The following is a 21,889-nucleotide window of genomic DNA, read 5'->3' on the forward strand; positions in this document are numbered from 1 at the left end:
AGCAGCTTAAAATCTAACTAAGATGAATAAAAAATTTCCTTACTAAACTACTTGGATCCAGCACCATTTTCTGTTTTCTTATACTTTGATGAGGGTTCATCTCTGTCTCTGTCTCTGCCTCTGCCTCTGTCTCTGTCTCTTCCTTCTCTTGATCTTTTGACTCCTAAACAACAGAATTAATTTTTGTTAAATTCAATATAAGTACTGCTTTTTTAAAATATTGAGTAAAATAATTTTAAAAAAACTAGCAATAACTTCCCCACATCAAAGAAAAAAAGGCTTTTGCCTTCAATACAGACTTTTAGATCTCCACATTTTTTCCTAATATCTTGCCTCCCACTTTTAAAACAGCATAGCCAAGGTAAATCATAATATAATCCGAGAATGTCACTCTGAAGTTGAAAAGACACATCCTTGTTTTCTCTGGCAAATAAAGAAGCTTCTAATGAAATTACTAAAAGACTGAAAAAACTTACCACGGTGATCCCGACGTTCTTCATCAGTGTTAAATTTTGTTCGCCTGCCCTGAAAGTGTACTCTTCCTTTAGAAGATCCTGAATGGGAAGGCTTATTTCCCTTTCCTTTTCCTTTAAATCTGCGACCTGTAAGGACATAATTGAGGGGAAAAAATTCAGTCTGTTGTCAATGGTTTTCAATAGTAAACTTTTACTCAAATGAGGCAAAATAACCAAACTGCTAAAAAAGAAAAAAAAAGAATAACCTTTTGGTGATAAATGACCTTTTGACTTCCATTTGTTTAATGATTCCTGTTGGTCTTCAACGATTTTTCTCAAAGCCTTCTTTTCTGCCTCTCCTTCTAGTACTTTCCAGCTCACTTCTTTGTTCCTCAATTTTAAGTTCCCATTGTGTGCATCTTTGGCTTTATTCAATGCTTCCTTGGCTTTTTCTTTAAAGAAAATTATTCCCTACATTGAGGACAAAAAATAAAAGCGACATCTTTAATTTGTAGTCCCATAATTAATTTCTTTGCTGAAAGTAATTTTTCCTAATCTGCTAATCTATGTCATTCCTAGTTTCACTGAATTTTATTACTGAACATTAGAAAGGGAATGCTATGAGTAGATGGTACTCAACAATACTAACAGCAATTCATATATTTCAGAATGTGGCAAATGTTGCATTCAGTGACAGGAATAACAAAAAAGAAAAGTAAATGAACAAGTAGAAATTAATGTAATTAAAATCATCAGGGCTTAGTGGTATACACCTGTAATCCCAGGATTTAGGAGGCTGAAAAAAAAGAAGCACAGGTTTGAGGCTAGCCTCAGCAACTGAGACTTTGTTTCAAATTAAAAAATAGTTGGGCATGGTGAGGCACACCTGTAATCCCAGTACCTAGGAATGAGACAGGAGGATCACAGGTTTTTAAAGCCAGCCTCAGAAACTTAAGTCATTCTCCCTACCAGCAACTTAGCAAGACTCTGTTCTAAATAAATAAAATCAGTCCAGTGGTGTAGCTTGGAGACAGAATGTCCCTGGGTTCAATCCCCAGCACCACAAAAATAAATTAATTAAAGTAAAAAAAAAATAGGATGAGGGATATAACCTAGGATGCTCCTGGGTTCAATTTCTTTTAACACCAAAAAATTATATAAACGTTTCCAAATAAATAAAATGAATGTCTCCAAACCTCTTTTGCTCCTCTGACAAAGTCTATCCATTTTATTTCACCATAATTTCTGAAAAGAACGTGCAAATCTTCTCTAGATGTCTGATCATCTAAGTCACCTGAAAATTTCAGCAAGCATCCAATCTTCCCTTCTAGAGATTTCTATGGAAATATACAAAGGCAATTAAAAAAGTTTCATACAATGACATATCAAACCAATCTATAAGTTTAAAAAGCTAGAAACCAAAATGCCTTTTTTTTGTGTGGTACTGGAGATGGAACCCAAGGGCATTCTTCCTCCGAGCGACATCCCCAGCCCTATTTTTTATTCTTTATTTTGAAACAGGGTTTCACTGAGTTTCAAAGGGCCTCACTAAGTAGTAGCTGAGGCTGTCTAGGAACCGCGATCCTCCTGGTTCAGCCTCCCAAATGCTGGGATTACAAGCGTGCACCATGCCCAGCTAAAATGCCATTTTAATGTAGGTTAACAGTGTATGTGGTAGCAAACGCTTGTAATCCCAGCATTCTGGAGGCTGAAAACGGAGGATCGCGGTTCACGGACAGCCTCAGCTACTTAGTGAGGCCCTCTGCAACTTAGTAAGACCCTGTTTCAAAATAAAGAATAAAAATAGGGCAGGGTGTGTGGCTTGGAGGCCAAATGCCCCTGGGTTCCATCTCCAGACCTGCAATAAATACATACATACATACATACATACATACATACATAAATTGCCCTCAGACCTGGCTATTGTATAGCTCCAGTGGTAGAACATGTACTTAACATATGCAAAATCCTGAGTCCAATCCCCAGCAACACCCACACTCACACACACACACTCTCAGATTTTTAAAAGTTATTTTAACTTAATTTGGGTATTAGTTACTAGATAAGTACTGGTACTTACTAGTTCAGCATTTTCTGCTAACTTTTGTTTTTCTTCTTGTTCTCTACAAATAGACATGATATAATTATTTCAATTATACAAAAAATTAAATCCTAATAAATAACCTAGATCATGACCATGAAACTACTTAATTACCATAGCCAGTCCTTAGGTTTTCTGATCATCCAACAATACACTGCAATATCACTGTTATCAAGGCAGTTTAAATGTTTTAAACCTTACCTAAATTTTAAAAAATTCAAGTACATTGCTGGGCTGGGTGACACATGCCTATAATACCAATACTTGGGTCAGCTGAGAGGAACATCACAGGTTGGAGGCCAGCCTCAGAAACTTAGCAAGATCTTGTTTGGAAGTAAAAAATAAAATAGTGCTGGTAGTGTAGCTTGGAGGTAGAATGCCCATGAATTCAATCCCTAGTGCTGGGAGGGGACGGGGACTAAAAATATTACCAGTTCAGCATACTTACCGTCTAGCTTTTAATTTAGCTTCTACTTTATTTTGCTTTCGTTCTTCATTTTTTTTGGTGAAGTAATCTTCCCTAAAGAACACAAAATACAAAAGCTAAGGCCATGAGGACAAAAGACTCAATTGTTTTATTTTATTTATTTATATATATATTTTTTGCGGGTCTGGGGATGGAACCCAGGGGCATTCGACCTCCGAGCTACACCCCCTGCCCTATTTTTTATTCTTTATTTTGAAACCGGGTCTCACTGAGTTGCAGAGGGCCTCACTAAGTAGCTGAGGCTGTCCGTGAACCGCGATCCTCCAGATCTCAGCCTCCCGAATGCTGGGATTACAAGCGTGCGCCACCACACCCGGCTCAATTATTTTAAATGTTAAGACATGGCATAGCAAGGAATGTTACACATATTTTCTATCAACTTAATCGCCTAAATTCAAAATATGTCAAATAATTTATTAAAAAAAAAAAACAGCAAGCTGAGCGTGGTGGCGCATGCTTGTAATCCCAGTACTTGGGAGGCTGCAACAGGAGGTTCACACAGGTTTGAAGCCAACCTCAGCTACTTAGTGAGCCTCTCAGCAACTTAGTAAAACCCTGTTTCCAAATAAAATAGGTCTGGGAGTGTAGCCCGGAGGTAGAAAATCCGTTTTTACAGCCCGTCATGGTGGCACACACCTGTAATACCAGTACTTAGAAGGCTAAAATAGGAAGATCTCAGTTTCAAGGTCAGCCTCAAGCAACTTAACATAAAAAAGGGCTGGAGGTGTACTTTGTAGGCACAATGCCCCTGGGTTCATTTGTTCCTTCCTTCCTCCCTGCCGCCTTTGCAGTACTGAGGATTGAACTCAGGGGCATTCTACCTCCAAGCTATATCCCCAGCCCTATTTTTTTATTTTATTTTTTTTGCAGTACTGGGGATGGAACCCAATGGCATTCTACCTCCAGGCTACACCCCCAATCCTATTTTTTCTTTTTTTTTGAAACAGGGTCTTACTGAGGTAGAGTTTCAAAGAGCCTCACTAAGTAGCTAAGGCTGTCTGTCCGCAAACAGTGATCCTCCTGTCTCAGCCTCCCAATGCTGGGATTACAAGTGTGTGCCACCCAGTGGGCTTTAATCTTTATTTTTGAAACAGGGTCTCACTAAGTTGCAGAGGGCCTCAAATAAGGAACTGAGGCTGGCTATGAACCTGCAATCCTCCTCTCTTAGCCTCCCAAGTAATGGGATTACAAACATGCGCCAGGATGCCTTTCTAAATTCCATTCTTTAGAATTTGATGGTAGCTGCATGTGGTAGCACATGCTTACAATCCCAGCATTTGGGAGATTGACACAGGAGGATCGCAGTTTGCAGACAGCTTCAACTACTTAGTGAGGCCCTTTGCAATTCAGTGAGACCTTGTTTCAAAATAAAGAATAAAAAATAGTAGCTCAGAGGTAGAATACCCCTGGGTTCCATCCCCAGTACCACACATACACACACACACACACACACACACACACACACACACACACACACACACACACACACAGTGTAATGGTGCACACCTATAATCCCAGTACTTGGGAGGCTGAGGTGGGGGGGTCACAGATTTAATACCAGCTTCAGCAACTTAGCAAGACTGTTTCAAACAAATCAAAAGAGCTGCGGGAGTAGCTCAGAGGTAAAATACCCCTAGGTTCAATCCTATGTATGTATGTATGTATGTATGTATATACAAAAAAAGTGTACAGTCATTTGTAGGTTTTTAGTATTATACTCAAGAGTTGTGCTACTGTCAGTACTAATTTCAAAACATTTTCATAGCCTTCCAAAAATTTTATATTCAAGCAGGGCACAGTGTGTATATATACTTGTAATCCCAGTACTTGGGAGGCTGAGACAGGAGCATCACAGGTTCAAAACCAGCCTGCCTCAGCAATTTAGTGAAGTCCTCTGCAACTCAGTGAGACCCTGTGTCCAAATATGAAATAAAATCGGACTGGGGGGTGTAGCTGAAAAGTAGAATGTCTCTGGGTTTAATCCCCATTGCCACAAAAGAAATCCTATATTTATTATCCATTCTCTTGTTCGTTTTCCTTTACCTTTCATATATTGAAAAAGATCAGATGTCACGTAAAAATTTCAGTATTCCATAGTTAATTTCACAAAGAAAGAAAAAAAAATTGTAAAATCTTCAAGACCCAAGAAGAGCAATTACAAAAATGTTAAAAGTAACTTTGAAGCAGGGTGTGGTGGCACACACTTGTAATCCCCACGCTTGGGAGGTGGTAGACAGGAGGATGGTTCAGGTTCGAAGCCAGGAGCACTGGCTTAAGAGACCCTGTTTCCAAATAAAAATATAAAATAGGTCTGGGAGTGTTGCTCGAAGGTAGAGGGGCTTCCAGGAACCCCAGTATCACAAAAAAAAAAAAAAAAAAAGAACTCTGAAGACAGATAGATTATATATATTTATATTTTTTGGTGCTGGGAATTGAACCCCAGGGGCAGACTTCTGAGCTATATACCCTCAGGCACCCCCCCCTTTTTTTTTGCTGTGGGTCTGGGGATGGAACCCAGGGGCATTCTACCTCCAAGCTACACCCCCTGCCCTATTTTTTGTTCTTTATTTTGAAACAGGGTCTCACTAATAAGTTGCCGAGGGCCTAAATAGCTGAGGCTCTCTGAGAACCGAGATCCTCCAGTTTCAGCCTTCTGAATGCTGGGATTACAAGGAGCGTTCACCACCACACCTGGCTCAGCCCTTTTTTAAAACTTTGAAACAGGGTCTTACCAAGTCACTGATAAGTCTTGCTAAACTGCTTAGGCTAGTCTCGAACCTGTGATCTTCCTGTATCAACCACTCCCAAGTACTGGAATTACAGGCATTTAATGCTGTGCCCAGCTAACTTTAAACATATCATACCAACCTGGAAATGGTGGTGCATGCTTATAATCCCAGAATTTGGGAGGCTAAAACAGGAAGATCAAAGATTCATGTCCAGCCTCAACTACTTAAGTGAAGCCCTCCGCAACCTAGACCCTGTTTAAAAATTAAGAATAAAAATAGGGGTAGGAGCCAGGCGTGGTGGCGCACGCTTGTAATCCCAGCATTCAGGAGGCTGAGACCAGAGGATCATGGTTCACAGCCAGTCTCAATTACTTAGTGAGGTCCTTTGCAACTCAGTGAGACCTGGTTTCAAAATAAAGAATAAAAAGCAGGGCAGGGACTGTAGCTCGGAGGTCAAATGCCCCTAGGTTCCATCACACACCCACCCACACACACACAAAATAGGGCTAGGAGTGTAGCTGAGAAGTAGAATGCCCCTGGGTTCAATGCCCAGTTACACAAACACACACAAAAAAAGATATCACACTGAAGGCACAACTCATCAGTGTGCTCTAAATCAGGTTTTAATATATAGAATAGGAAATTTTAGCCGGGTGAGGTGGCGCACGCTTGTAATCCCCACGCTTGGAAGGCTGAGACAGGAGGATCGCATGGGTTTGAAGCCAGCCTCAGCTACTTAGTGAGGTTCTCAGCAACTTAGTAAGACCCTGTTTCCAAATAAAATATAAAAAAGTAGGTCTGGGAGTATAGCCCGGAGGTAGAAAGCCTTTGGGTTCCACCCCCAGTACCACAAAAAAAAAAAAAAAGAAAAAAAGAAAAAATGAGGATGTACCTTGATGTGGTGGTACATGCCTTTAATCCCAGTACTTTGGAGGTTAAGACAGGAGGATTGTAGGTTCAAGACCAGCCTCAGCAACTTTGTAACTCCTTGTTTCAAGATAAAAATATTCTTGTGTCATTTTTAAGACACAAGAATGTAATATAAGTCTCAATTCTTTGTACCACATATAAGTATAGGCTTATATAGTACATGATAAAACATTTATTCTTTAACCAAACAAAAAGCCCAAAATGAATATCCAGCCTGATTATACATATTAAATGCAAAATAAGTACTGACACTTAACTTTGTATTAGTTGCTAACAGTGAATGGTATTTTCTATTAGTCTCAAAGGAGTAGTACAATTCGGGGATGGAACCCAGGGGCATTTGACCTCCGAGCTATACCCCCTACCCTTTTTTTTTTTTTTTTTGAAACAGGGTCTTAGTTGCAAGTGGCCTATCACTAAGTAACTGAGGCTGGCTGCGAACCGCGATTCTCCGGTCTCAGCCTCCTGAATGCTGGGATTACAAGCGTGTGCCACCACGCCCAGCGAATTTCAGGGATTTCTCAAAGAATACATTAGGATATGAAAAATACTAGCCTCCAAAGGATGCTATTCTATGCCCTTTACCCCAGGGTGTCAATTCTAAATAACTAAGGGGCCAGAAGAAACACCAGGAAAAAGACTTACTTAAAAAGTATTAGCAGATCTGTGCCTTTGTACTTCTGGCCAGGGGTCCTTACAAACCGCTTAGCAGATTCAATGCTGTCAAACACAGCAAATATTGATCCCTATAAAATGAGAAGGAAGGATGTTTTAAAATTATGTACCCTATATTTTACAACTAGAAAAAGTCTGTTATCACTATATAATCATACCTTAAATGATTTGTGCAATGTTCTCCTCATCTGAATATTTAGTATTTGGCCTTTATCATCTAGCCATTCTTTTATGTCATCAAGGGTTGCATCAGTTGGGAAGCCTTTCTGTGAAAAGTGCAAAGATGTATACAAATAATGACTTCTTAGGCAAATTATTCCCTAGAAGTTGATTTAGTCTATCATGAAATGAAACTTGAATATACACATATATCTTTCTCTCCCTCCTCCTCTTAATTGTCTGACAGTCTTATTCTCCATTGCAATGAAAACAAAATTATTTAGCTGGGCATGGTGGTGCATGCATATAATTCCAGTTATTTGAGAAGCTGAGATAGAAAGACTGCAGGTTCAAAGCTAGCCTCAGCAACTTCCATGAGGCTATCAGGAACTTAGCAAACCGTTTCCAAATAAATAAATAAAAAGGGCTAGGGGTATAGCTTGGAGGCAGAATGCCCCTGGGTTCAATCCCTAGCACTACACACACACAAACACAAACAAAAAAGCCTGGGATTTGCTTCAAAATAATCCACTTGGGACATACAAACTGCTGATGTTTAGCTAGGTACATTATACTACACTATTCAATCTCGTGAAGTCTGAAACTTTCCATAATAAAACTATTTAAAAATATCCTAAAAAATTATTAGTTTAGATGTTGATAAGTAAGAATAGCTGGTAATGCACTGGGTATTAAAATATCAAGATTTCATCAAAAGGTGTATGGGTTTTTTTCATACAACTCTCACAATGCTTCAATTAAGCAGAAAATATTACCTACATTTAATAAGATAAAGAGTTAAGAATACTGCCAAAGGATACTAAGTAAGTGGTAAACCATGATTATCCACTCCACTATATTTTCTTTCTAAATAAATGTAAGATATTAAATGTATTTTTTTTTTTCGGGTCTTGGGATAGAATCCAGGGGCATTCGAACTCCGAGCTACACCCCCTGCCCTATTTTTTCTTTATTTTGAAACCGGGTCTCACTGAGTTGCAGAGGACTCACTAAGAAGCTGAGGCTGTCCACAAACCACGATCCTCCGGTCTCAGCCTCCTGAATGCTGGGATTACAAGTGTGTGCCACCACGCCCAGCTAGATATTAAATGTATGAAAGACCTACTTACAATATAAACAGATCTGTTTTTCACATCATTTTTATAGGCATCAGTCACTTCAGGGAGAGGTTTGTTTGGAGATCTTCTGATTTTAGTTTTATCATCACTGATTTCCATGAGTTTTGCCTTAGATTTGCGCAACGCTTCCACTATTACTTTAAAGTCTGTTGTTAGGCGGTTTAACCTGAGTATAGATATGTAACAAAATTGTTAAGACTCAGTAGCAGCATTCATTATTAACAGAAAACCTAGATAACTTTTTAAAAATTTTGGGGTTGGGGTATAGTTCCGTGGCAAAAATGCTTGCCTAGCATGTGAGAGGCCTTTGGTTTGATCTCCAGAATGCAAACAAACAAACAAACCAAAATGGTTTTTTACCTGTTGAATTTTATCATTATTTCCAAAGGTACCCAGCCTTCATCCAATTTGATCTGTTCCTTTAAAAATTTGTCCCGTGGCAAATTGAAGTCTCCAAAATAATACTGTGAGATAATTACAATATATTTCAGAGCATTGTATAATACAGAGTCCAATCCTGGAACTTTTTAAAAACGATTACACTAACAAATTCTATTCTTTAAAAATACATGTCATAATTTTAAAAAGGTATAAACATTTTTCCTAAATACATTATAGTGAAATGTTTATAATACAAATTTACAAAAAGATAAGATCAAAGTGGCGATTACCAATACACTGTCATTTATAGATGTATCAATAGAGCAGAAAGCCTTACCAAAAAAAAAAAAAAAATACATTTAAAGATTTACTATGTCAGGCATGGTCGTACATGCCTGTAATCTCAGTACTTGGGAGGCTGAGACAGGGGATCACAGGTTTGAGACACAACAATTCAGTGAGACTCTTAGTAACCTATTAAGTCCTTGTTTCAAACCAAAAAACAAGAATATCCCCAGTACCACACACATACACAAAAATAATTAACTAAAAATAAATAAAATAGGGTTAAGGGTATAGCTCAGAGATAAAATGTCCCCAGTTCAATTCCCTGTACTACAAAATAAATAAATATCATATAAAAACCTGTTGTTTTTCATCAGTGTGGAAAGAATAGACAATTAACTATAAACTAAACTGGTAATCCTTCAGATTATTTTTTTTTGGGTGGTACTGGGAGTGGAACTCAGGGGGCTTTTCTACCTCTGGGCTATGCTCCCAGGCCTATCTTATACTTTATTTGGAAACAGGGTCTCACTAAGTTGCTGAGAGCCTCACTCAGTAGCTGAGGCTGGCTTCGGACCTGTGAGATCCTCCTGTCTCAGCCTCCCAATCGCTGGGATTATAAGTGTACGCCACTACAACTGACCACATCACTTCAGTTTTTAAAAGTTAAAGCCAGACATGTTGGTACATGCTTGTAATCTCAGTACTTGAGAGGCTGAGATAGGAAGATCACAGGTTAGAAGACAGCCTCAGCTACTTACGCCCTCCACAACTTAGTGAGACCCTGTTTCAAATTAAAAAAATTAAAAATAGGGCTGGAGGTGTAGCTTGGAGGCAGAACACCTCTGGGTTCAATTCTCAGTACCGGAAAAAAAAAAAAAAAGTTAAAAAAATAGGTGTATTGGACCCAGGCATGGTATTGCACACTTATAATCCCAGCACTCGGAAGGCTGAGACTGGAGGACTGCAATTCACGGACAGCCTCAGCTACTTAATGAGGCCCTTTGCAACTCAGTGAGACCCTGTTTCAAAATAAAGAATTAAAAAAAAAAAAAAAATAGCCGGGCATGGTGGCGCACGCTTGTAATCCCGGCGCTTGGGAGGCAGAGACAGGAGGATCGCGCAGGTTCGAAGCCAGCCGTGCGCGCTGGCTTAGGAGACCCTGTTTCCAAATAAAAATAGGTCTGGGAGTGTAGCCCGGAGGTAGAAGGGCTTCCAGGAACCCCAGTACCACCAAAAAAAATTAATAAATTTAAAAAAAAAAGGCAGGGGGTGTAGCTCAGAGGTCAAATGCTCCTGGGTTCCACCTCCAGACCCGTGAAAGAAAAGAAAAGAAAAGAAAAGAAAAGAAAAGAAAAGAAAAGAAAAGAAAAGAAGGTAGGTGTATTGGGCTTAGTGTTACATGCCTTAATCCCAGTACTTGGGAGGCTGAGACAGGAGGATCACAGGTTCGAGGATAGCTTCAGCAAGTAGTGAAACTCTCAGCAACCTAATGAAACCCTGTTTCAAAACAAAAAATAAAAAGGGCTGGGCTGGGGTTGTAGCTCAGAGGTAGAATGCCCCTGGATTCAATCCTTGGTACCAAAAGTAAAAAAAGTGGGTGATCATCTACTTTAAGTATAGAGGCAATTTAAATGTAACAGGTTAGGAATGTAGCCCAGCAGTAAGTATGTGTTTAACATGTGTGAGACCCCATGTTCTATGTGAAGAAAGGAAGGGAGAGAGAGAGGCAGGCAAGCAACTTAGAATGTCAAAAGCTGCATCAAAGGAAAAGATTAATGAGATTCTTATAAATTAAGAGAAAAGCTGAGACAGGAAGATCATGGTTCACAGACAGCCTCAGCTACAACTTAGGCCCTTTGCAACTCAGTGAGACCCTGTTTCAAAATAAAGAATAAAAAATAAGGCTGGGGTGTAGCTCGGAGGTAGAATGCCCCTGAGGTCCACCCCTAGAATCGCAATAAATAAATAAATAAATAAATGAAAAATAACAAAGTGAACATTCACAGAAAAATAAATAAAAGACATTTTTGCATTCAGGAGACGGTGACCGGAGGATCATGGTTCGGGGACCTCAGCTACTTAGTGAGGCCCTTCACAACTCAGTGAGACCCTGTTTCAAAATAAAGAATATAAAAATAGGGCTGGGTGTAGCTCGGAGGTAGAATGCTCCTGGGTTCCATCCCCGGTACTGCAAAAAAAAAAAAAAAAACACAATAATAATAATAATATTTATATGATATATATATAAAGTGTGTGTGTGTGTGTGTGAGTGAGAGAGAGAGAGAGAGAAGCTAATGAGATATAGCACTTTCTTCCCTAACAAACTAGCTAAAATTCTAAAATATCCTAACAACCGAGAGCCAGCGTGGTGGCACACGCTTGTAATCCCAGCATTTGGGAGGCTGAGACCGGAGGATTGTGGTTCACAGACAGCGTCAGCTACGTAAGTGAAGCTCTTTGAAACAGTGAAACCCTGTTTCAAAATAAAGAGTAAAAGGCCGGGCATGGTAGCGCACGCTTGTAATCCCAGCATTTGGGAGGCTGAGACCGGAGGATCGTGGTTCGCGGACAGCCTCCGCTACTTAGTGAGGCCCTCTGCAACTCAGTGAGACCTGGTTTCAAAATAAAGAAAAAAAAATTGGGCAGGGGGAGTAGCTCGGAGGTCAAATGTCTCTGGGTTCCATCCCCAGACCCGCAAAAAAAAAAAAAAAAAAAAAAGAATAAAATATAGGGCTGGGGGTGTAGCTCAAAAGTAGAATGTCCTTGGGTTCCATCCCCACTACCGCTAAAAACAACAACAAAAAAAACACCCTAGCATTGGACCAAACATGGAGAAATAATCATACAGGTAATAAGAAATGTAACAGAAAATAAGTACCAAAAGTTTTTTGTTTTTTTTTAAAGGTGCATAACTAGCCAGGCATGGCAGCACATACCTGTAATTCCAATACTTGGGAGGCTCAGACAGGAGGATCAAAGTTTAGAGGCCAACCTCAGCAATTTAGCAAGACCTCCTTTCAAAATAAAAAATAGGCTGAGCGTGGTGGCACAAGCTTGTAATCCCAGCGCTTGGGAGGCTGAGACAGGAGGATCACACAAGTTCGAAGCCAGCCTCAGCTACTTAGTGAGGCGACCCTTTTTCCAAATAAAAAATATAAAATATAAAATATATTTTATATCTAAAATATAAAATATGTCTGGGAGTATAGCTCAGAGGTAGAAAACCTCTGGGTTCCACCCCCTGTACCACCAAAAAAAAAAAAAAAAAAAAAAAGTTGGTGTTATAGCTTAGTGTTAGTATACTCCTGGGTTGAATGCATAGTATAAAAAAAAGTGAGCAATTTAAGCCAATACAGTTACACCTATGAATACTACAGAAATTTGGTAAACATGTTTACCAAAATTTATACAGACAATATCCAAGCTGGGCACAGTGAGGCACAGTTGAAATTCGAGTACTTGAGAGGCTGAGACAGGAGAATTGCAGGTTTGCAGCCAGCCTCGGCAGCTTAGTGAGACCCTGTTTCAAAATAAAGGATAAAAAACATGGCTTTGAGTGTGGCTTGGAAGTAGAATGCCCCTGGGTTCAATCCCTAGTTCTGCCATTAAAAAGAAGAAAAAAAAAAGAGGGCTGGGCATGGTGGTGCACTCGTATAATCCCTGGAGGATCTCAGTTTGCAGACAGCCTCAACTCCTTAGTGAGGTCGTTTGCAACTTAGTGAGACCCTGTTTCAAAATAAAGAATAAAAAACAGGGCAGGGGGTGTAGCTCATAGGTCAAATGCCCCTGGGTTTCATCCCCAGACCCCCCCCCAAAAAAAAACACCATGGTGGGCACAATGGCACATGTCTACAATCCCACCAGAGGCTGAGGCAGGAGGATTGCAAGTTTGAGACCAGCCTGGGTAACATTGAGACCCTGTCTCAATTAAAAAAAAAGGGGGGGGGGCTGGAGATGTAGCTCAGTAGTAGAGCACTTGCCCACCATGCATGAGGCCCTGGGTTCAATCTCTAGTACTAAAAACAATACTCATCATAAATTTAGAAACTGCCTACACATTAAGGAGGAAAATAAATTATTGATGACATAAAACTTTCCTCCCCCCAACATATTCCACATTTGGTGGGGAAAGGGGAAGGCAATAAAAATTATGTTAGCTATTGTACCATCCTGATGGGAGATATTTAGAAAATCTCTCTACTTTTACACAATTTTGCTGTGAACTTAACACTGCTCTAAAAAATAAAACTGGTTAGCTGGGAGTGGTGGCACATACCTGCAATCCCAGTACATGGAAGGCTGAGACAGAAGGATTTAAGGTTCAAGGCCAGCCTCAGCAATTTGGCAAGACTGTTTCAAAATAAAAAATAAAAGAAGGCCTAGAGGTATGGCTCAGAAGTCTGCCCCTCAGTTCAATCTCCAGTACCACAAAAATAAATAAAATCCACTAAAAGAATATTATGTGAAGATGAAACAAAATGTGAAAGGCTTTTAACCTTGATTACCTCAAAAGGGTGGGATCTGAGAAGTGGCTGGTGGTAGGATAGACAATATATTAACACAGAATAATCTTATTTTCCTACGTAACTATTATCATGAGATAATTTCCCATGGCCATTGTTGATACTATAAAGCTTCAATCTAAAAATAATACCTCAATTTGAAAAATGCTAAGAGGACTTTGAAAATAGTCTGATAAGGTTACAATAGTTAAGAACTGAGCAGAATACACTATTAGGATCTTCAAGGATATGTCAACATGTAAAGTGCCATCAATATTCATGTTATCCTATTATGTGCCGGCTACTCTTCTAAGTATTTTACATTTTATTTACTAGTTCTCGAAATCACCTTATGAGGAGGCTACTATTATTCCATTTTACAGAGTAGGAAAATGAAATGAAAAATGGTTACTACCAGGCTGGTGTTACTTTTTCTTTTCCTTTTTAAAATTTATTGGTGCATTTTAATCATACATCTTGCTGAGGTACAGAATGATAGAGGCATACATGCCCACATCACTCATTTAAGCCTTCCCCAATTTCCACTCCATTTCCTCCTCCCTCCCACCTTCTCCTGTTCTGTTTAGTAACTAGCTTTGATATCTGGTATTAACTTTTGAAACATTTTCGTCTCTTGGGTTTCCTAACCAGGCTCTACATAAACAAACCTGTATACTAGTATATATTCATCTAATTCTAAGAAAGAAATTCTAATTCAAAGGCATGTCATATGCTGAAATTAAATGTTCTTTCTGGTATTTGTTTTGAGGACCCAAATTTCTTCAAGGAACTTATTTTTTCAGTTTAATAGCACAAGAAACATACCTCAATTTGATGACAGATTTTGGCCTCCAAAGCTTTTTTTTCATTATCACCATTTTCAGCCATTGTGGCTATCTGTAAATTTTTCCAAATTAGCAGAAAAAGTTATTTTTTTACATAAAACTCAAGACCAGAAAGAGAAATGTTTAAAAATTAATAACATGCTTGTTTTCTTAAAAATAAAGAATTCCTAATTTTACAGGTTTAGTTTCTCTACTCAATTCTCAAATATTTAAACAAAACAACACTTTGGAATAAGTGATGGAAAACTGAAAAACTAAAGTCAATTTGCCTCCCTCTTCAGTAAATTACTGCCTTTTCTTAGAAAGCAACTAGTTATCTACATGTAACTGGTCAAGCAAACTTTAAAGAAAAAAAAAAAAAAAACTCCAAACATTTCCCAAACATTCCCATGTTTAAACAAATGAATATACACAGTACTTCTTTATGGCTTAGTGCTGTGGGATGCATCCATTTTAAAATTAGTCACATGACTTACAAAAACTTATAAGATTAGAAATCATAACTTTAGCCGGGCGTGGTGGCACACACTTGTAATTCCAGCATTTGGGAGGCTAAGACAGGAGGATCGCGGTTCGCAGACAGCCTCAGCTACTCAGTGAGGGCCTTTCCAACTCAGTAAGACCTCGTTTCAAAATAACGAATAAAAATAGGGATAGGGGTGTAGCTCGAAGGTAGAATGCTCCTGGGTTCCATCCCCAGTACCGCGAGGAAAAAAAATGATAACTTTAAAAGGAGAAAAAACTCAAATGTGAAAGTTGTTAAGTTAAATATTGTGCATTAAGGGATATATGAAAATGAAAATCGGTGGAGCCTTGATACACCAAAACGACTTCAAGCTGGATGGTGGGGTGCAGTGTGCCTGCTAATTCACTAATGCTGGTTAACTTTATAGTCAGTTTCCTGTTTCACAATCTAACAATTAGCACTGCAGGGGGGAAAGGAGGCTGTGATGCTGGTTTGCAAAAAATCACACACACTATGTCTTCCGACTTCAAATGACTTGCCTCCAGCGCTCTACTTAAACCACCAGGCATCCAGAGCGTACAAAAGTATATTACTAAGAGTTCCTGGAGAATGCGTGCCATTAGTTGGATCTAGCGATGAGCTCCTGCTTGTACACATACTGGAAGCATCTTCTGATACACGGAAATTGTTATTCAATAACGCCCAATGCAATGAGGACTGCATATGGTAAACATCCCACTACATATTCAATCTTATGCCCTGGTCTGTTTACCACCACCTACAAGAGTAAGCTACGTGATATGAGGTCCGTTATAAATCAAACGATAAGGTAAAATAGTTAGCTCCTGCAAGACTTCTTTGACCTACCCAAATTTGGAATTTCGTCTCATCAGATACTTCCCCATAATGTACAATTACAGTGGGATAGGATCCACGCTCTCCATGGCACACCGCAGCAGCTTCGATGGGGGTGAAGCATCCTAAAAGCCCGGGACTGAGGTGGGGTCCGCTCGCGGCTCCAGGGAGCCCTCCGGCGTTTACCTCACCCGACCTCCGCACAAACTCACAAGGCGGCCCCAAAACATCCGCCTCGGGCGGAACTGGAAGTGGAGCAACCCGGAGGACGCCATGGCGATGCGGGCAGCCTCCTCCCGGCCGCGGGGCGGTCCCCCGCCGCGGGCTCCCCGGGCCACGCAGGGGCGGCGGGCGCCCGCCTTCCGGGCCGACTCCGCCGCCGCCCGCGCCCGCCGCCCCCGCCGCGGCCCACGCGGCGCTCCGCCCGCCGAGGCAGCGCGCCCCGCGCACCAGCCCCGCGGGCCCTGTGTGCGCCCGCCCGCAGCCGCCGAGAGCCTCACCTTGGAGGTCCTGGTCCCGCAGACGCGCCGCAGCCCACCAACAACAACAGGAACGTCCCCCCTGCTCAGCGCCGCCGACCGGCCTAACACGCTCAAAGATGGGGGCCCTTCCCGGCAGCCCTTGCGGGTGAGTGGGTGTGGCCGCGCCGCCGACGCCGCGCTCTGCGCATGCGCAGCAGGCGCCCCGCCCCCACGCCGAGCCCGCCCTCGCTGCCAGGGGATTGGGTTAAATTCCGAAGGGTGCTAAGCCCACTTATTTCTAAGTATTTCTGGGTGACATTTGTATCCCATCTCTTTTCTCTGGACCTTCATTCAAAGGAAGCGTTTGGTTCCCTCCCAAAAATTTATTGTGATATATTCAAATTACACCGTAATGTGTTCTCTTACTTTTTCTTCTTTCTCTTATTTTGTTGTTGTTGTTGTTGGCGTTGGAGATTGAATCCAGGGGCATTCTACCTCCGACGTACACTCAAGTCCTATTTTGTTTTTGTCTCATTTTATTTATTATTTATTTTGAAACAAGTTCTCCCCAAGGTACTGAGGCTGGCCTTGAACCTGCGACTGACCTCTCAAATACTGGGATAACAGCTGGGTTTGAAGGCGCACGTTTGTAATCCCAGTATTCGGGAGGCAGGACAGCCTCAGCTATTTAGGCCCTTAGCGACTCAGTGAGACCCTGTTTCAAAAAATAAAAAAGACTAAAGCCAGGCGTGCTGGCGCACTCTTGTAATCCCAGCATTTGGGAGGTCGAAACCGGAGGATCAGCGTTCGTGGACAGCCTCAGCTACTTAGTGAGGCCCTTCACAACTTAGTGAGACCCTGTTTCAAAATAAAGAATAAAAAATAGGGCAGAGGGTGTAGCTCGGAGGTCGAATTCCCCTGGATTCCGTCCCCAGACCACCACCCCCCCAAAAAAAAAGCTAGGTATGTAGCTTGGAGGTACAATGCCCCTGGGTTCCAACCCCAGTACCAAAAAAAAACAAAAAACAAAAAAACAAAGAACAACAAAAAAGCAAACTGGGATTACAGACATGTGCCACCATTTCTGGCATTTGTTTATTTATTTATTTACTGGGTATTGAACCCAGAGGCATTTAACCTTTAAGCTACACTCCTATCCCGATATTGTGTGTGTGTGTGTGTGGTACTGGGGGTGGAACCCAGAGGTTTTCTACCTCCGGGCTATACTCCCAGCCCTATTTTATATTTTATTTTGAAACAGGGTCTCACTAAGTTACTGAAAGCCTCACTAAGTAGCTGAGGCTGGCTTCGAACCTGCGCGATCCTCCTGTCTTAGCCTCCCAAGTACTGGGATTACAAACGTGTGTCACCACGCCCAGCCTAGCCCGATTTTTTTTTTTTTTTTTTAATTTCTTATTTGGAAGCCGTCACCCTAGGTTGCTGAGAGCCTCGCTAAATTGCCAAGGCTGGCTTTGAACCTGCGATCCTCCTGGTTTAGCCTCCCAAGTACTGGGATTACAAACGTGTGTCACCACGCCCAGCCTAGGCTTATTTTTTATTATTCATTTATTTTGTGGTTCTGGGCATTCTGACTGCAATACATCCGAGCCTTATTTTTTTATTTTGAAACAGTGTCTCAGTAAACTGCAGAGGGCGCTAAATTTCTGAGACTAGCGGAAACCCGGCAATCCTCCTGACTGAGCCTTCCAAGTACTAGAATTACAGGCGTCTACCACCTGGCCTGGCTTTATTTTTTATTTGAAACACGGTCTTGCTAATTTCTGAGGCTGTCCACGAAAATAGTCAAAAAAGCAGCAGGCACGTAGTGGTGCATGCTTGTAGTCCCAGTACTTAAGAGGCTGAGACAGGAGGTTCACAGCTTTGTGGTCAGCCTCAGTATGTAGTGAAGCCCTCTGCAACTTAGTGAGATTCTGTTTCAAAATAAGGAATACAATATAGGGCTGGGGGGCATATCTTGGAAGTAGAATGCCCCTGAGTTCAATCCCCAGTACCACCAAAAAAAAAAAAAAGTCATACTAAGAAATTTCAATATAACACTATGAAAAACCCAGTAAAGTTACTTCCTAAGGACCTCCATAATTTAGCAAGACTCTGTTTCAAAGTAAAAAAATAAGGCTGGGAGTGAAACTTGGAGGCAGAATACCCCTAGGTTCATCCCCAATGCCACAAAACAAACAAAAAATAAAAAATAAAGACAGGTGTGAAGGAAAACCATTAGATACAATTAGGGGAACTTGTGCAATAGGTCGGCCCAGTTTCCTTTCTTCCTTCCAGGGCTTCCTAAAAACATAGCTCCCGGAACATTCATGTTTATTTCTGTTTATCTGAGTGTGTGTGTGTGTGTGTGTGTGTGTGTACAAAGGGCCCAAATTGCTGAGGCTGACCCTGAACCTGTATCCTCCTCTCAGTCCCCCAAGTACCAGGATTATAGGTGTGTACCGCCACATGCAGCTAAGATATTTAAAGTCATGGCAATAGATGAGCTCCCCTAGAGAGAATATAACTGTAAAGTAAGGAGGGCCCCAGATTGAACCTGCTAGCATTCTAGCTGTTTGGATACTGAATAAAAGAGAAAAAAAACTATTCAGGAACTAGAATACTCAGAGCCTCAGAAGTGCCAGGAAAATGTAGTACCTCTGTAAGAATGGGTAATCATGATAAAACCTTGAATAAAAAGTTTCCCCTATTACTCAAGGGCATCAAACTACATTGAATATATCTTGATGATAAAAAGGCATTAAGTAGAACCAGGCGTTGAGGCTCATGCTTGTAATCCCAGTACTTGGGAGACAGGAGAATCACAGGTTCCAGGCCAGCCTCAGCTACTTATGGAGGCCCTCCACAACTAGTGAAACCTTGTTTCAAAAGCAAAGGCTTGTAATCCCAGCATTTGAGAGGCTGAGACAGGAGGATCACTGTTCCAGGACAGAATCAGTTACTTAGTGAGGCCCTTTGCAACTGAGTGAAATACTGTTTCAAAATAAAGAATAAAAAAAATAGGAATGGGGGTGTAGCTCTGAGGTAGAATGTCCATGGGTTCCATCTCCAGTACTGCCAAAAAAAAAAAAAAAAAAAAATAGGCCTAGGAGTGTACTTTTTTTTTTTTTTTTTTTTTTTTGGTGGTGGTGGTACTGAGAGTAGAACCCAGGAGCTTTCTACCTCCGGGCTATACTCCCAGACCTATTTTATACTTTATTTGGAAACAGGGTCTCACTAAGTTGCTAAGAGCCTCACTAAGTAGCTGAGGCTGGCTTCGAACCCGTGCAATCCTCCTGTCTCAGCCTCCCAAGTGCGGGGATTACAAGCGTGTGCCACCACGCCCGGCCTGGGAGTGTAACTTGAAGGTAGAATACGAGTGGGTTCCATCCCCAGTTAGGCAAAAAAAAAAAAAAGCATTAAGTTTTCAACTATTAATAGTATTGAGTCAGGCACTGTGGCTTATGCTTGTAATCCCAGCATTTAGGAGGCTGAGACAGAAGGATCGCAGTTCACAGACAGCCTCAGCTACTTAGTGAGGTCCTTTGCAACTCAGTGAAACCCTATTTCAAAATAAAGAATAAAAAAGAGAACTGGGAATATAACTCAGAGATAGAATGCCCGGATTCCATCCCTAGTACCCCCCCCCAAAAAAAAAAGTTATTGAACCCAGGGACATTCTACCTCCAAGCTATACCCCCAGTCCTTTTTTATTTTAAAATTTTAAATTAGCATTATGGTTAAAAACTGCATTCTAAAAAGCCATAGTTCACCAGGCACTGCGGCACATGCTTTTAATCCCAGTACTTAGGAGGCAGAGACAGAAGGATTGCAGGTTCCTGGCCAGCCTCAGCTACTTCGTGAGGCCCTCCACAACTTAGCGAGACCCTGTTTCAAAATAAAGAATAAAAAAGAGGGCTAGGGATATAGCTCAGCATTAGAATGCCCCTGGATTCAAGCCCCAGTACTGAAAAAATAAAATAAAATAAAAATAAAGCCATAGTTTAGCCAGGCATGGTAGCACATGCCTGTAATCCCAGTACTTTGTAGGCTGAGACAGGAAGATAGACGGTTTGAAGCTCAGGATGGGTGTAGTGGAGAATGCTTGTAATCCCAGTATTTGGGTGGCTGAGACAGGAGGATCGCAGGTTCGAAGCCAGCCTCAACAATGTAATGAAGCTCTTAGTAACTTAGCAAGATTCTATTTCTTTCTTTTTTTCTTTCTTTCTTTTTTTTTTTTTTTTTCTAGTACTGGAGATGGAACTCAGAGGCATTCTATTTCTGAGCAATGCGTCTAACCTTATTTTTTAGTCTTTTTATTTTTTGAAACAGGGTCTCACTGAGTTGAGAAGGGCCTCGCTAAGTAGTTGGGGCTGTCCAAGAACTGCAAACTTCAGGTTTCAGCCTCCCAAATGCTGGGATTACAAGCATGCACCACCACGCCCGACTAGCAAGACCCTATTTCCAAAATTAGAAAAAGAGGAGGTGGGTGCTGGAGGTAGAAGGTGAATGGGTTACATTCCCAGTACCTCCCAAACACAAAGTAAATAAGAATAAATAAATAATAAATAAAAGCCATCCTCAGCAATTTCGCAAGACCCTGTTTCCAATCAAATAAAAAGGATGAAGGTATAGCTCAGGGATAGAATGCCCCTAGGTTCAATCCCCAGCAACACACACATACACACACATGCCACAATTCCAGAGCTGAAAGTATACCTCAATAGCAGGGTGCTTGCCTAGCATACACAAGGGCCTGAGTTCAATTCCCAGCACCACACAAAAGGAAAAAAAAAATAAATCCAGCATAAAGAAAAAAAATAAACCCAGCATTTCAATATATTTGAATAGGATACATTTAGCACTGGATGATAGCTTGAGATTCTTGCAACTATAATTATTATAACTTGTTTGATTTATGTTTCATGACTATGCAGACTTGATATTACTTAGAGTGTGAGGAACTAGGAATCCTACTACACTGTTGGTGGGAATGCAAACTAGTATAGTCACTGTGAAGATCGGTGTGGAGGTTTCTCAAAAGACTGGGAATGAGCAGGGCGTGGTGGCACATGCTTGTAATCCCAGGATTTTGAAGCTGAGACCAGAGGATCACGGTTAGAGAGGCCCTTTGCAACTCAGTGAGACCCTGTTTCAAAATTAAATAGACTTAAAAATTAGGGCTTGCGTTCTAGCTTGGAGGCACAATGTCCCTGGGTTCCATCCCCAACACCGCAAAAAAAAAAAAAAAAAAAAAAGGAATGAAACGCTCCTGACCATCTTCCCAAAGGAAAGGATTTTAGAATATATGATACTTGCATATCGATGTTCATAGCAGCACAATTTACAATAGCCAAATAATGGAACAAACCTAGATGTTAATCAACGGATGAATAGATCACAAAATTTTAGGATATAC

The 21,889-nt window shown here is 40.9% G+C and overlaps 1 protein-coding gene across 1 annotated transcript; it reads right to left on the reverse strand.

Moving 5' to 3' along the window:
- Nucleotides 1–47: 47 nt before the first annotated feature.
- Nucleotides 48–14,734, reverse strand: SSB (small RNA binding exonuclease protection factor La; the record flags this gene model as incomplete). The annotated part of the gene is made up of 11 exons (XM_080688810.1): nucleotides 48–163; nucleotides 477–602; nucleotides 740–926; nucleotides 1,652–1,792; nucleotides 2,536–2,578; nucleotides 3,005–3,076; nucleotides 7,348–7,448; nucleotides 7,536–7,643; nucleotides 8,667–8,841; nucleotides 9,036–9,139; nucleotides 14,672–14,734. The coding sequence occupies 11 exons, from the start codon at nucleotides 14,732–14,734 to the stop codon at nucleotides 48–50; spliced, it is 1,236 nt and encodes a 411-aa protein (XP_080544936.1).
- Nucleotides 14,735–21,889: the final 7,155 nt, after the last annotated feature.

This window comes from Muscardinus avellanarius (assembly GCF_963383645.1).
Source record: "Muscardinus avellanarius genome assembly, chromosome: 2".
NCBI lineage: Eukaryota > Metazoa > Chordata > Mammalia > Rodentia > Gliridae > Muscardinus > Muscardinus avellanarius.